The following is a 13,509-nucleotide window of genomic DNA, read 5'->3' as shown; positions in this document are numbered from 1 at the left end:
ACTCTGCTCTTTTTTTTTTTTTTTTTTTTTTTAAAGCAATATTTGCCTGGTCTTTGAGGCACTAAGAAAGAAAGAAAGAAAAAAGACTCATTCTCCTTACTGTGCAGCTGTCACATAAAAAAAAAAAAAAAAAAAAAACTTTCAGAACATTGGTCTTTGGTTTCATGTTGGGATAATTAATCACCTCCAGAGAGTTGGGGTGCGGCTCTGTGGTGAGTGCTTGCCTACCATGGGTTTTATGCCCAGCACTTTAACGTCAATTAGTCAATCAATGAACCAATCAATCAATCATTACCTAAAGTGAATTCAGGTATCATGGTTAAAAATACCAACCTGCTACCACCCGAACAGGTAGGCTCCCTGAGGAATTGACAGAGGGTCAGTACATACTGTACATACTTTACACAACCAGCTTCTACTCTCCTATGAACATATGACAGATTCAGCGTCATGTATTATAGTACTGATTTTACTAAACAACAGACCAGCGCACAGAATGGTTATGTACCCTGTTTCCGGATCTGGGTGGTGTGTTATACAACAACTGACATGTTCTCAAAATGCCTACTTAACTATGGGGGCGTTATAGACAGATGCTACTTAACTACAAAAATTAAAGCAGACTTTCAGAGTAATAAGTCCCATTAACAAAAAGTAGAAGAATGAAATAAGTTGTGTCATACTTTTTTAAAAGTTGTGTCTGATTAAAACAGTTTTGCCTTTTGACATGTCAGGGACGACACCAGGCTTCTGACAATCAGGCGCTGTTTCATGGGCACTTTCCCCACTTTTTACGTGTTGGGCTCACATGAACGAGCCCGAACCCCGCCGCTGTCTGTATGGCTACTGGCGGTAAGTCGTATTTCTTCACCGCTCTTTCTTTCCCTCTTTGCGGCGCTGGATGGAACCCAGAGCCTCGTGCCGGTTAGGCGAGCGCTCTGCCGCCGGGCCACAGCCTTAGTCCTTACCTCTCTTGAAGAAAAAAAAAAACAAAAAACCAACAACCAATCCAAACAGGCACGCTCTAAGAATTCACAGGATGTGGCAACCTAATAACTATCATTTCCTAGTTTCTCTAAAGTAAAAAAGGAGCAGCCCTGCACCGATATGAGGTTCTTTTTCTGTGGGGGGCATTTTTAAGATCATTCGTAGAGGACATTTAAACATTTGCCTCGGTTTCTTCCCAATGCAGAAATGAGTGTAGCCCCGCAATCTCCCCTTCTAGCCGCTTCTCCAACACCCTGAAGTCTAAAATGACATCACAGGTTGTGTTTGCTGGATGCCTGTTGCTGTAAGACACTGTGACAGGGCGGGCTAGGTGACACACGGACCACAGGAGAGGTGACATGCACAGACCCACTTTCTGGTACCCCCGTTTTGTAGCTTTTTGGGATAGGGTCTTGCTATATAGTTCAGGCTGGCCTTGAACTCCCAGGGATCCTCCTGCCTCAGCCTCCTGAGTGCTAGGATTACAGGCGTGCACTATGACACCCAGCTTGGTGACCCCTCGGTACCAGCTCTGTCCTGCCCGAGCAGAGGTCCAGGCTCTGAGCCGGCATTTCCTTCCAGCCCCTCGCTCCTCACCGAACATCTGAAGGCAGAGTCTCACTCTGCGCTGTCTGTTGCCCCCTGTTTGCTTCTTGGCCTGCTGCTCTGTAGCTTGGGCTGCATTTCAAGGGAAGAAACCGTCGCTCATGGAAGACCTGAGTGCTTTTCTCCTGGCCGGATCTGAGCCTCTCCCTAGTCTCCCCACCGTTCCCTCAGCCTTTACCTCTCTGGCTTCTGCTTTCCGGTTCTCCTACCCTTCCGCTACCCCGAGCTTTCTGGCAGCCCCTCCTCTTCTGTTCAGCTAGATTTCCCCCTGCTAGCAGCAGGGGCTCCTGACGCCCGCGCTCTGTCCTGAGAATCAGATGCTTACCTCTTTCTTCTCAGCCTATTCCTTCATACACGGATGCTGGCTATCACCAGCGCTTCAAACACTAGTAAAACTAAATCTTAAAAATCCCCTCCAAACCAGCCCATCTTCCCATGTCCCTCTCTTGGTCACTCATTCTCGCACCTAGTGAGGTACTTTGAACAAGCTCTCTTCTCAGGGGCTTTGATCCAGAGGTCATGGCTCTGAGATTTCTTTCTCTTTTAAAAAAGTATTATTACTATTTTGTTTTTTTGAGACAGGGTCTTACTACATGATTCAGGCTGGCCTGGAACTCACTAGGTAGCCCAGGTTGGCTGTGAACTTGCAGTGATTCTGAGTGCTAGGATTATAGGCCACTATACCCAGCTTCTGAGATTTTCCTCAGTTCCTTCTTTCTTACTGTTCTGGGTAATTTTCTTCCATACCACAAACAAGATCCCGTTGTGGGCCCAGTGTTGGCCTGCAGAAGCGTTGTAGATCAGGTGGGAGCCTGTGGTCAGGAGGTCTGTTCACCTCCTGGGGGCTGGGATGCAAGCAAAGAGAGACAGGAAGTGCTGAGATCTTAACATTTATCAGGGCGGTGCCCAATGACCTCACTTCCTGTACCAGGCCCCACCTTCTAAAGGTCCCCCCACCTCCTAATAGCATTGGGGGATGGCCATCAAGCCTTCAAGCCCGGAGCCTTTCAGGGATGTCGGAGATCCAAACCATAGCAAAGATTTTTTTTAAAGTAAGACGTTGATGTTTAAAGCTATGTGACATTCAGGACCCCCTTTCCTAATACACATGAGCTACTGTCTGCAAGGCATGGAGACAACTACTTTAAAATTGCTGAGCACCACAAATTCGTGAAACCATTTGTCCAGATTTTCATGAAGCCCCTGACAAACTATTTTTTTTTAAAGCTGTCAGCATTTAAAAAAAAGAAAAGAGAAAAGTCCACATCATTTATATCATAGGACATCCTAATCAGCAAAACTAAGGTTTCGCTAATTTTTAAAATTATGAAAAGTACTATTTTAATCAAATGTCAACGCTGTAGGAAAAACCTAACTGAGTGACTCTTAGATAACACAAGACAATTTTTCTCTACTTTAGATTATTTTTAAACTATATTTCCCCTAAACTTATTATTTAGTTCACATATGGAAAGCAACTCTGAAATAGTCACTCATCAAAATTCTTAATGATTAACTTACTTTATTAAAATAAAGAGGATGTGTTTTTAAAATATGATTAATATCAAGGACCTGACAGTAGGTTTTTAAAACAAGAACATCTACAGGGTACAACTCTGACAGTACGTGCAAAGGGCCTGTGGCCTGGACAAGTAACATGGCACTGGATGGGATTCTCCCCAGCAACAGCAGCTGGTGCACAGTCACTTATTAGGTGATGGCCACTCCGGGGAGCCTGCGCAGTTGCTCTCTGCTCCTGCTTCCTTTCATTTCGAGCTTTCTTCTGAAGGTGGTGTCTAGACCAGTTACAGAGGTGACTGTGCTTGGGGGTGACTCAGGAAGACTTCTGGGTAACCAGTGGGGCCGAACTGTGGTCTAGAAATGATGGATTTTTACATGACCAAAATATTTGGTGCATGCATTTGTCTTGATGACTTACGGGAAGATTACAACCCAACAACTGTTTCCAATCACGTCAAAATCCACTCAACACCGGGATGCTTTTTTTTTTTTTTTTTTTTCCAAAAAAATGCTGAAAACCGATATCTGAGAAGCACCCGTATTTCTCTTTGAGAAACTGTGTCCAGTGGGAAGGATTCTGTTCTTCCAGTACCTTGTGGACAATCAAGATGGAAGTTCTACCTGGTGAGCTGTGACTGTGTGCTGTAGTCTAGATCAGGAACGTCCAACAGCCGTGTGTTGAAGGTGCCCAGCCTGAGGCTACCTGGAGGTGTGGGACCTTCCAGAGGTTGGGGACACTGGGTCCCCAGGGTGCACCTGGGCGGGGTTTTAGGGACCTGGGCCCTTTCTCTTTCTCCACTCCCTGGCCATATGGGGAATGGCTTTCTCTGCTTCCTGTCTCCACCATGATGTGTTGTGTTACCATAGGCCCAGAGTAATAGGGGTTAGGGTTAGGGTTAGGGTTGGGGTTAGGGTTAGGGTTAGGAACTAGACCAGGGACTAGAGACCAGTGTCTAAAACCTCCCTAACTGTGCACCATGATAACCTTCCCTCTCTGTAAGGTGATTTATCCCAGGTATTTCTTGTAGTGCTGATGAACTCACCATGTAGCATCCAGTATAGCACTTATATCTTCTGCTACCAATCTGCTTTGGGCGTGTAGTCCTGGAATACATCTCCCTATAGCCAGCAACTGTTTGCCTTAAGTTCCTTAACAATTGATCATAATATGTAGACCTGACTTGGATGATTCAAAGATATTTTGATGGCATGAAAGCACGTCGGAGGGAAACTTATATATTCAGCCATATGTCATGCCAGGTGCCTAGCCATAGGCGAAGATTATATCATTGTCTAAAGGATAGGGAGTAGCTGGTGGGAAAATGAAAAGTTCAGTGACTTAGGTTGATTAATGATAAAGAATCAGAAATTGCCGTTGAAAGGAGTTAGGGATCCCTCATTTTAGTGTTTTTCCAATAGTATTCCTGAGGGCCCTCTGGGTGTTTTGAAGATGATTTTAGAAGCCTTGTCCAAACACATCAAATGATCTGAACAGAGACCAAAGAACAGAAATAAGTCACACAGACTGGGGTGAGGTTACTTTAGGGTGTTCATTCCCTTGCGTACACTTTGGAGAGCGGGTACCGCCTTTGGTGTAACATGCGGTGCCTCAGCAGCAGCTCCGAAAGAACTTTTGTATATGGCAACCTCATCCCAGGCCATGCGCTGGCCGGGGCAATGGACTGTCAACAGGGACTGCAGCCACCTAAGAAGCTTTATATTTAGATGCTTTCTCCGTGGGAGTAACATGCACAGCAACCACAACCCAGCTTTCCCTCTTGTGTGCAGAGCCCCTGACGCTTTTCTGCCTGCGCAGCAAGCACAGTCCTACGACCACTCTTAGCAGGGATTTTCCTGGACAGGTCTGCAGCCCTTTAAGGGCTGTGCTGCCTGCGACTCTGCTCTTATCAATTTAATTCCTATTTTCTCTTGCTTTGGTAAGAACTGAACACTCTTGTCACAACTGCCCCCTCTCTAAATAGAATATATTAATTGTTACATGAAGTGAAAAGGTGGCCTTATTATCAAGCTCATGATAGCTTTTTTTTGACTTTTCTTAGAGGAGAAAATTACATCATCCACACTGCATGGACTGAGTCTTTTGGGGATGCTAGGCATGGAACCCAGGGCTCCACGCATCCTAAGCAAATGCTCTACGACTGAGCTGCACCCCCAGCCTATTAGAAACATTTCTTCTCTGGCGCTGGGGAGGGAACCCAGGCTCTCGAGGATGCTAAGTACCTGTAGTGTCATGGAATTACACCCCAGCTTGTAGGTTGGGCTTTAAATAATATTTGCTTATGAACAGTAAGCCACAGGGGGTGTATTTTATGTGAATGTGGGGCTCTGCTTGTAAGCAACAGGAAATGTGTTTTACATCCATGTGTGTAGAGCCCATAAATACTAGGAATGAGAGATCCCACGGATGTGTAAAATGACAGATTTCCAACAGACAAGGCACGAACAGCACTAAAAGCAGAACTGGCGTGTTTTGGTGCTAATGACCTCAAAGTCAATGATTTCTCCATACAGATGAAATAAGCATATTGCAACTGGGTTGCATCATCTAAAATATAGCCCTGGACTTGCAAACTTGTCCTTATGTTTTATGAGGTTTGAAATAGGAAGGAAACTAATGGAATTAAACCAGCAAATTATTTTGCAATCAGTGACTGCAGTTTCCACGGCCACAAAGCAGATGTGGCCAGTTGTTGGGGAAAGTTGGACCAAATTCCCACCCTGTCCAGTACCGCTGACAGCCTGACACATAATACATTCTTACCTTTAGAACTGACCCATATTAACAACTCGGATTTTGCAAGCTAATTTAGAAGAGGACAGGATCAACCCACAGGGAGTTCCAAATATCTTGATAGTTTTGGCCAAACATGTGCAAGACTGAACAAAAATGAAGTTTTCTCAAACGTACTGGAGTCCATATAGATGAAGACTGACCCGAAAGATCATCCTTTTGGTAGATCAGTTTTGCGAAAGATGAAAGCAAAAGAAAGAAAAAAATCAGAGCTGGGATGTGGCTTGGTGGGGTGCTCGCCTAGCACACAGGAGGCTCTGGGTCCCCTCCCCAGCACCACAGGCAAAAAGAAAAAAAGACAGAAAATAGACATCACGTAAAATGAGGCTTCTGATTTAACTTGATCACTTGGGTATTGTTTTCTCGAGCCCATAAGGAGTTCTGAAATAAAACAATTGACTAATTCTTCATTAATACAATACTATCAAGTTACAGCTAAAACTTGTTTTGTGGGCCAACCAATCAGAACTGATGAAGAATTATTTCTTCTAACAGGCATATCTTCCGTGATTTTATTGAGTTAGCTCCGCAATTCATGAAAACGTAGGTCTTCTCAGGTCTTATTTCACACCCAAATTTACATGTTTGATGATGTTTTTATGGTGCTAGGGATCACGAACCCAGGGCCTCAGGCACGCTAGGCAAACGCTGGACCACTGAGCTATACCTCCAGCCTCAAGCTGGATTTTAGAGACAGGCCTGAGAAATAAAAATTGTATTCTCTTATGTTTCTGTGGCACTGAAGTTTTGTAAGAATTCACAAACTTTGCTTGCTTCTTTCTACAAGTCTGCATGTTCTCTGAAATAAAAAATAGTGCCAAACTCATCTTTGCATAGAAAAAAGAAAAAAGAATACATAAATCTAAATCTTGATATGCCATTTAAAATTCCATATCCAGAGATCTTCAGAATTTTCTTACACTTATGAGTAAAGTAGACAGAAACTACCAAGGCACCTAAGAATTATTCTGTTAAAGGAACACAAAAATTAAGCACAATTGTCACCATATTCTTTTAAAACCCTATACTTTTTCCCATAATCCCTCAGATTTTCAAGTCTTTTCCCACCCTTGCAGATGCCCAGCTACAGAGAGAGGCGCTCACCACCAAAAGCTTGAAGTCACTGACCTACACGAGAAAGATCTGGTCAGCATGCAACATCTGGAAACCCGGCATTCAGTGAAAGAACTGTACACATTTCCGTCAGTGGGCCTTGACGGTCACAGTGAGGAAGGCCAGGTACACGACGGTAAGTGTCACCTACCGTTATGAGACATCCCCACTGCCAGGCACTTCTGAAACCGACAGTACTGACACTTATTTCTACTCTTTTTGTGGATCCGACAGTTAAGGTCACACCTATCATAAATAAGCTTCAATCGGATGGTCCTCCGGAAGAAACCCTGCAGAGAGATACGGGGAAAAAAGAAGCAACCTTTAGGTCCATTTGACACACAGAAGCAGTGTCCTACGGCTACAGGCACGCGGCCGGGGGATCAGACAAGGTAGCTCGGGGCTGGGGATTTAGCTCAGCGGCACAGTGCCTGCTCTGGCAAGTGCGAGGTTGTGAGTTCGATTCCCGGTCCCGGAAAAAAAAAAAAAGAAAGAAAAGGTAGGCTCTTTACTGGTGATTTGGACGAGTCCCTCTCTGGCTCTCAGTTTCTTTGCTCTAAGGCAGAGAAGCACAGGCCCTCCAGCATCCTTTCTCAGTGTGACCACGTCCAGCTCCTGTCACTCGGCGTACCCTGGCTCTCCGCGTGCCTTATCCGCCCGCACTGCAGAGACCTCTGGACTTAATGTAAGCAGGAAACACACCATGAAATCAGTGCAGTCTCTCTGCAAACCACCCCGACAGCATGCCCAGCCTTTAGAACTGTGCTAAGCAGTTTGGCAAACTTATAATCACTTCCTTCTAAAACACGATCAGGGCCAATAAAAATCCACATGTGGATAATTTTTTGGAATTCTCACTGTTGCATAATTTCCTGCCGAATTCATTTCATTTATTTATGTAGTTGACAGAGTGCCCGTCATCACGGCCTACAGACAAGAAGAGATAGCGGGAAATAACCTGAGCAGTAATGTAGAAATCCTCAGAAAACCTCATACAAAATGGCAACCCTTTGGGAGCTACCATTAGGCTGTGCACTGTATCTTTCTGAGAGAGCTGAAAACCATTTTCAATCGGAAATGTCTCCTAACTCTACTCTCGGAGTTCATAGGACTCCTGTCCATCCGTACTGAGCTCGGTCCTTAATTCTGTCACCTGGGCCTGGTCCTGTTTGGTACCAAAATCCCTGACTTGGTTCCCACTGACATGCACTTGGGCTTTCTGCAGAGCCGGCCCTTCAACACATCTGGGACGTGGGACCAAGGGCGTTTTGGATTTTTGCAAATCTTGTAGTATCTGCGTATGTGCACCTGGGGAGGGAACCGAAGACCAACCCGTGAAATTCCCTGTTTTACAGCGTGAGCTGGAAGGTGATTTTAGACAGTATTCTTGGCGAGCGTGGTTTTGACTGTATGACCTGTCACAAGGTCCGCTGTGGGATTATCCATGTCCATCATGTCGGTGCTCAAATAGTTTGGGCTTTGGGGTACTGTGGATTTTGGGTTTTAGGATTAGGGATGTTCAGCCTGTATACAGCTCCCCATTTCCCTCACTGTAAGTTTTGATGACGCCTCAGTTCTCCAAGATCTCTACCCCGCCTTCCTTCATTTTGTGCCTTCCTTCATTCTGTCACCGTCCCCACCTGTCTTCTGGATCTCTCGGTCCCCTTTACTTCGCCCTAGTTTGTTTCGTTTCCAGCAGCACCTTTGACTTCCTCACGCGCCACAGAAGCAGCCTGTGATGTACGCTCCTTTCCCGCCCCTTTCCGACTCCTCAGCTACACCCCCGGCCCACTGCCCAGTTTCTTATGGATTGGATTAAACTTGAGTTTTACTTTTGTTTCAATATCCTATACGTTAATTTGTTCTCTGTTAGAGGTCTTGCTTATAACTTCTCTCTTTTGTCTTCAAGGTGATGTCCCTGGAATGCAGGTTTCCAGTGTTTTTATTTTCATTTTTTTTTTAACTTGTGAGGATTTTCATGTCACCTTCGTTCTTGAGCAATTACAGAGTCGTCAGTCATTTTCCTGTTACACTCTGAATTCTCTTTTGCTTTTTCTGCTCCCATTGTTGCTGCTAAGAAGCCTCCTCTCAACTGATTTTGCTTGTTTGTTTGACCAGGGTCTCACTATCTATTCCAGACTGGCCTCAAATACAGTGATCCTTCTGTCTCAGCCTCCCGAGTGCTCAGATAACAGACATGTGTGCCATGCCTGGTGTTGTCAATTAATTTTTAAGGTGAACTTTTCCTTTCTCATTGGTTATCTTCATACCCTGTCTTTGTCTCCAGGGTTCTGCAGTTTTATGTCTGTGCAGGCATGGGATTTCTTTTCACTTATTTTCTTGGACAAGTTTTCTACTTCATTAGTTCGTTAGCTCTGGGACTCCAATTAGACATTTGTTAGACCTTTTTTCTCTAGTCTTTGTATTTTTGAACTTTGTATTTTCCATCTTTTTAAAAAATTTTAAACAGAAACAGTAAAAATAACAATAAAACAGTTTCAAAATAGGCTACTAGGAGAGTAACAGTAATTAATACATCACAATTTCCATCTTTTTGTCACTAATTATCCATTAACATTGATTGCAAATGTAAGAAAAGCAGAATAGTAGCCAATGAAACCACACAAAAATATGTAATTAGACTGGAAAATTTAAAAAAAAATTTTACTCTGAATTTCATCAGTGAGACATTTCTGCACTTCCTTCTGCTGTGGCTGAGTGGAGAGAACAGACTCTTTTAACATTCAGGGGCTTGTTGGGTGCCACCACACACGAGTAATACCAGCACTTGGGAGGCTGAGGCAGGAGAATCGTTGTGAGTTCAAGGCTAGTCTGCACTACATAGTGAGACTCTGTCTCAAAAAATAAGTAAGTAAATAAATAAGTTTTTTTTTTCCATTCAAGGGTTCTTTTATCCATTCAGTAATTACAGAAGTTTTGAATTCTAGCAGATCCTGGGAAAGGTATATTCTTCAGGACAGGGTTATTCTCATATCGGGTGACTTCATTTGGTCTCCTTTCTTGTTCTGTCATCTTTTCTTATGTTGTGTCTCATGTTCTATTTGACCCTTCTTTCCGTCGAATTTTTCTTGCAATCATTGTCCATTTCCCTTTGAGAAGTTTCACTTGATTTGGTTTCCAGTCTGTCTGCTCAGTTCCCATGTCTGCTGCCGCTGGTTTGTTGCCGGGGCCCCTGCTCTGTCTTTACACAACCCTTGCGTAGTGTTCCGTATTCTGGACCTGGCAGTTCCACCATCCACTTTTCTTGGGTGGGGGTGGGGAAGTTTATGTCAGGTTTTTCTTGGTTTGTTTTTATTATGAAGGTCATTCAAGGTGATGCCCTTGCTATGTGCTTGCTGATATTTTATTTTGCAATCATTTCTTGACCTTAAACTGTGGAAATCCTATGAGGTTTAAAATGGGAAATCTTTTCTCCAAGGAAAACTTGGAGATGCTTCTGCCAGAGCTGGGTGCCACTGACTTGGGGCCTGCAGAGCCATCCCGCTCAGTGGGGAAGCCCCGGCTAGGCCCCTCCTCCCAGGGGCTCAGAACTTGGTGCAGCTCCTGCTGTCTTGGAGGCGAGGAAAACCCTGCCCTCCAGGCCAGCCTGCTGCTCCTGGCTCAGACCAGGGCCTTGCTATCTATGCTTCCGCCTTCTTTTCCTGTCGTTTGGGAGACCATCAGTATCCAGAAGAGCTTGTCCCCGCTAGGGTCGGCTGGAAGTTGAAGCTTCTTTGATTTTCTAATCATTCCGAGGACCGCTGGACATGACAAAGCTGTTTTCGTTTTTGTTTTGTTTTTCACTGGCCAGAGGAAGGCTAGCGCACAGAACTGTTCTCACTGAAAAAGGTTGGTGAGATTTTTCTTTTTGCCACTGCAAGCACAGAGTTTATGATGATCTGTGTCTCGTTTACTCTTTTTAAAACTAGTTCCAACTCTGACAAGAAGTAAATATTGTGTACCGAAAACATGTACTGATAAAGTAAAATAAAACAAAAATTAAAAAAAGTCAAACTCCCACAAACAGAGTAGAATAATGGCTGCCAGGGGTTTGGGGCGGGGGGAGGGGGGGTAGAAATTCCTATTCAGTGGGTTTAAAGCTTCAGTTCCACAAGCTGAATAAATCCTAGAGATCTGCTGTGCAGCACTGTGGCTATAGGCAACAATATTATATTGCACATTTAAAAACTTGTTAAGAAGGTAAATTTTGGGCTGGGGATATAGCTCACTGGCACAGTGCCTGCCTGGCAAACACAAGGTTCTTTTTTTTTTTTTTTTTTTTTTTTTTTTTTTTTTTTTGATTTTTCTCCGGTACCAGGAACCGAACTCACGACCTTGCGCTTGCCAGGCAGGCGATTTTGCCGCTGAGCTAAATCCCCAGCCCCAAACACAAGGTTCTTGAGTGCAATTCCTGGTACCAAAAAGAAGAAGGAAAAAAAGAGGGCGAATTTTATAATACCAGTTCTCATCAGAATTTAAAATGGGGGGCTGGGGATTTAGCTCAGCGGCACAGCGCCTGCCTGGCAAGCGCGAGGTAGTGAGTTCGATTCCTGGTACCGGGAAAAACAAAACAAAACAAAACAAAAACAAAAAACAAACAGAATTTAAAATGAAAAACAGTGCAAGTCTAGACCCAGGGCTGATAAGTGAGTAGCCCATGGGTCAAATCCACCCTGCTGCCTGCTTTTGTAAATAAAGCTTTATTGAAGCACAGCCACGAGAAACAAAAACCCCAACCAATCAACCAAACAACAAACACACAAAACAATGACGATGAGAAGCTTCAGTGCTGCTCAGTGGCAAAGGGCTGGGTCAGTACTCAGTTTTGAGGTCTGGCTGCTGAGGCCAGTTTTTGTAAGAGAATGATGTTATTTAAGGTTAACCCTCATAATGCAAATTTTGAGCTTGACTCATAGGACGCCTTCAACAATGAATCATAGTCCTGTTGTGATGATACAGGGCCTCTCAGTGCTTGAGAGTAATCACCCTGAAATCATGTCTGCGCTGCAGTGGACAGAAATTCCTGAACTGAATTGTGCAGACCCCGCCGTGCTCACCTTGAAACTTGCATTTACTGTCTTCCCCCTCACCGAGTCCATCACAACCCCCTGTTTGCTTGTTGCTTGGCTTTTTCAAGAAATGAGAAGAAGATGTAAGGATTTTACTGAGCGTTTTGCCAGCATCTCCAAAGTTGTTTAAATATGACTGATAAACACTAAAACAGTACTCTTCACTGCTGTAGACTCCATAAAACTTCTGTTTTTACTCTTACCTCTCTTTCTTTTCTTTTTTCTTTTCTTTTCTTTTCTTTTCTTTTCTTTTCTTTTCTTTTCTTTTCTTTCTTTCTTTTCTTTCTTTTTCTTTCTCTCTGTCTCTCTCTGTCTGTCTGTCTCTCTCTCTTTTTCTCTCTCATAGTAGTGGAGACTGAACCCAGGGCCTTTTACACTGAGGTACATCCTCAGCTCTTATTTTGAGACAGGGATTTCAGTAAGTTGCTAAGTCACTCAGGATGGACTTGAACTTGTAATCCTTCTGCCTCAGCCTCCCAGAGTGTCCCAAGGATTGCAGGTGTGGATCACCATGCCTGGTCTCTTTTATCTATTTTCTTCTTCTGTTTTTCCATCTGAAAGGACCACTCTGAGGAAGGGAAGTCGGTGAAGCAACCTTGCTTTTATCAGTTTTTCAAATACCATCTCACTAGAACAATGAGTTCTTCCAATGGAAAAAAATAAAAAGAAAAGTGATGATTTTATCCCAGCCCTTGGGACGAATCTGCTGCAGGAACGCCAGCAGCTAAGTTTCCGGCAGCCTCTCTGGGGATGGTTGTATACCTTGCACCCTTCGCAGGCGTGGACTCCGTAGTGGAAGCCGGAGGCCTTGTCCCCACACACGCGACACTCAATGGCCATGAGCGAGTTGGAGGGCTCCTCAGGAGGCCTGTTGTACAGCTGAGACTTCTCAGAATAATATGGGGGAGACGCAGGCTCCACCTTGATGGCACCTGTGCGTGACACATGGACAAGGCTGTTAGCACCAGCAGCGGCGGCCGCACCTTACCTACTTCAGCGGGGACAGTACAAACAGTACGAAGGCAGAGTGGTCAGGCTCTGTCACAACCCCTCCGAGCCTCACCTGGGAAGTGCTATGGGGACGGAACCTAAGCCCCTCAGTGCTTGAGACGGCCAGGCTCCGACAGACTGCATGGGCCAGGTGACACGACGGCTTGGTGGCCGGGATGAGCTTTGTCTAGCATTCGCCCACCGTTAAACCATGGCTTGTATTTCCACCATGGCGTTTATTTCTGTGGTGCATTTTAGAATTATGTGCCCCATTTTATACTCTAACATCCCCTTCTTTCCACCAGAATGTCCTCTGATGGGTCAAAGACTCAAACACACGAAACCAGGAAAACAAGGGCTGGTGACGTGAAACAATTCTTCAGTCATCTGGAAGTCAGACCGCTTTTGCAG

The 13,509-nt window shown here is 44.6% G+C and overlaps 1 protein-coding gene across 3 annotated transcripts in view; it reads right to left on the bottom strand.

Annotated features, from left to right (window-relative positions):
* Positions 1–13,509, bottom strand: part of Pparg (peroxisome proliferator-activated receptor gamma) — a 122,180-nt gene that overhangs the window by 27,327 nt on the left and 81,344 nt on the right. For all 3 annotated transcript variants that reach the window (XM_005387017.2, XM_005387018.2, XM_005387019.2), the window contains 2 exons: positions 12,871–13,040; positions 7,191–7,329 (listed from right to left, as the gene is read on the bottom strand). In XM_005387017.2, coding sequence (XP_005387074.1) covers positions 7,191–7,329; positions 12,871–13,040 — 309 coding nt within the window. The remainder of the gene's footprint in view (positions 1–7,190; positions 7,330–12,870; positions 13,041–13,509) is intronic.

This window comes from Chinchilla lanigera, unplaced genomic scaffold (assembly GCF_000276665.1).
Source record: "Chinchilla lanigera isolate Chin_1 unplaced genomic scaffold, ChiLan1.0 scaffold00028, whole genome shotgun sequence".
In the NCBI taxonomy this organism is placed as follows: domain Eukaryota; kingdom Metazoa; phylum Chordata; class Mammalia; order Rodentia; family Chinchillidae; genus Chinchilla; species Chinchilla lanigera.
The sequence above is the reverse complement of the archived record's forward strand: the minus strand, read 5'-3'. Positions and strand labels throughout refer to the sequence as shown.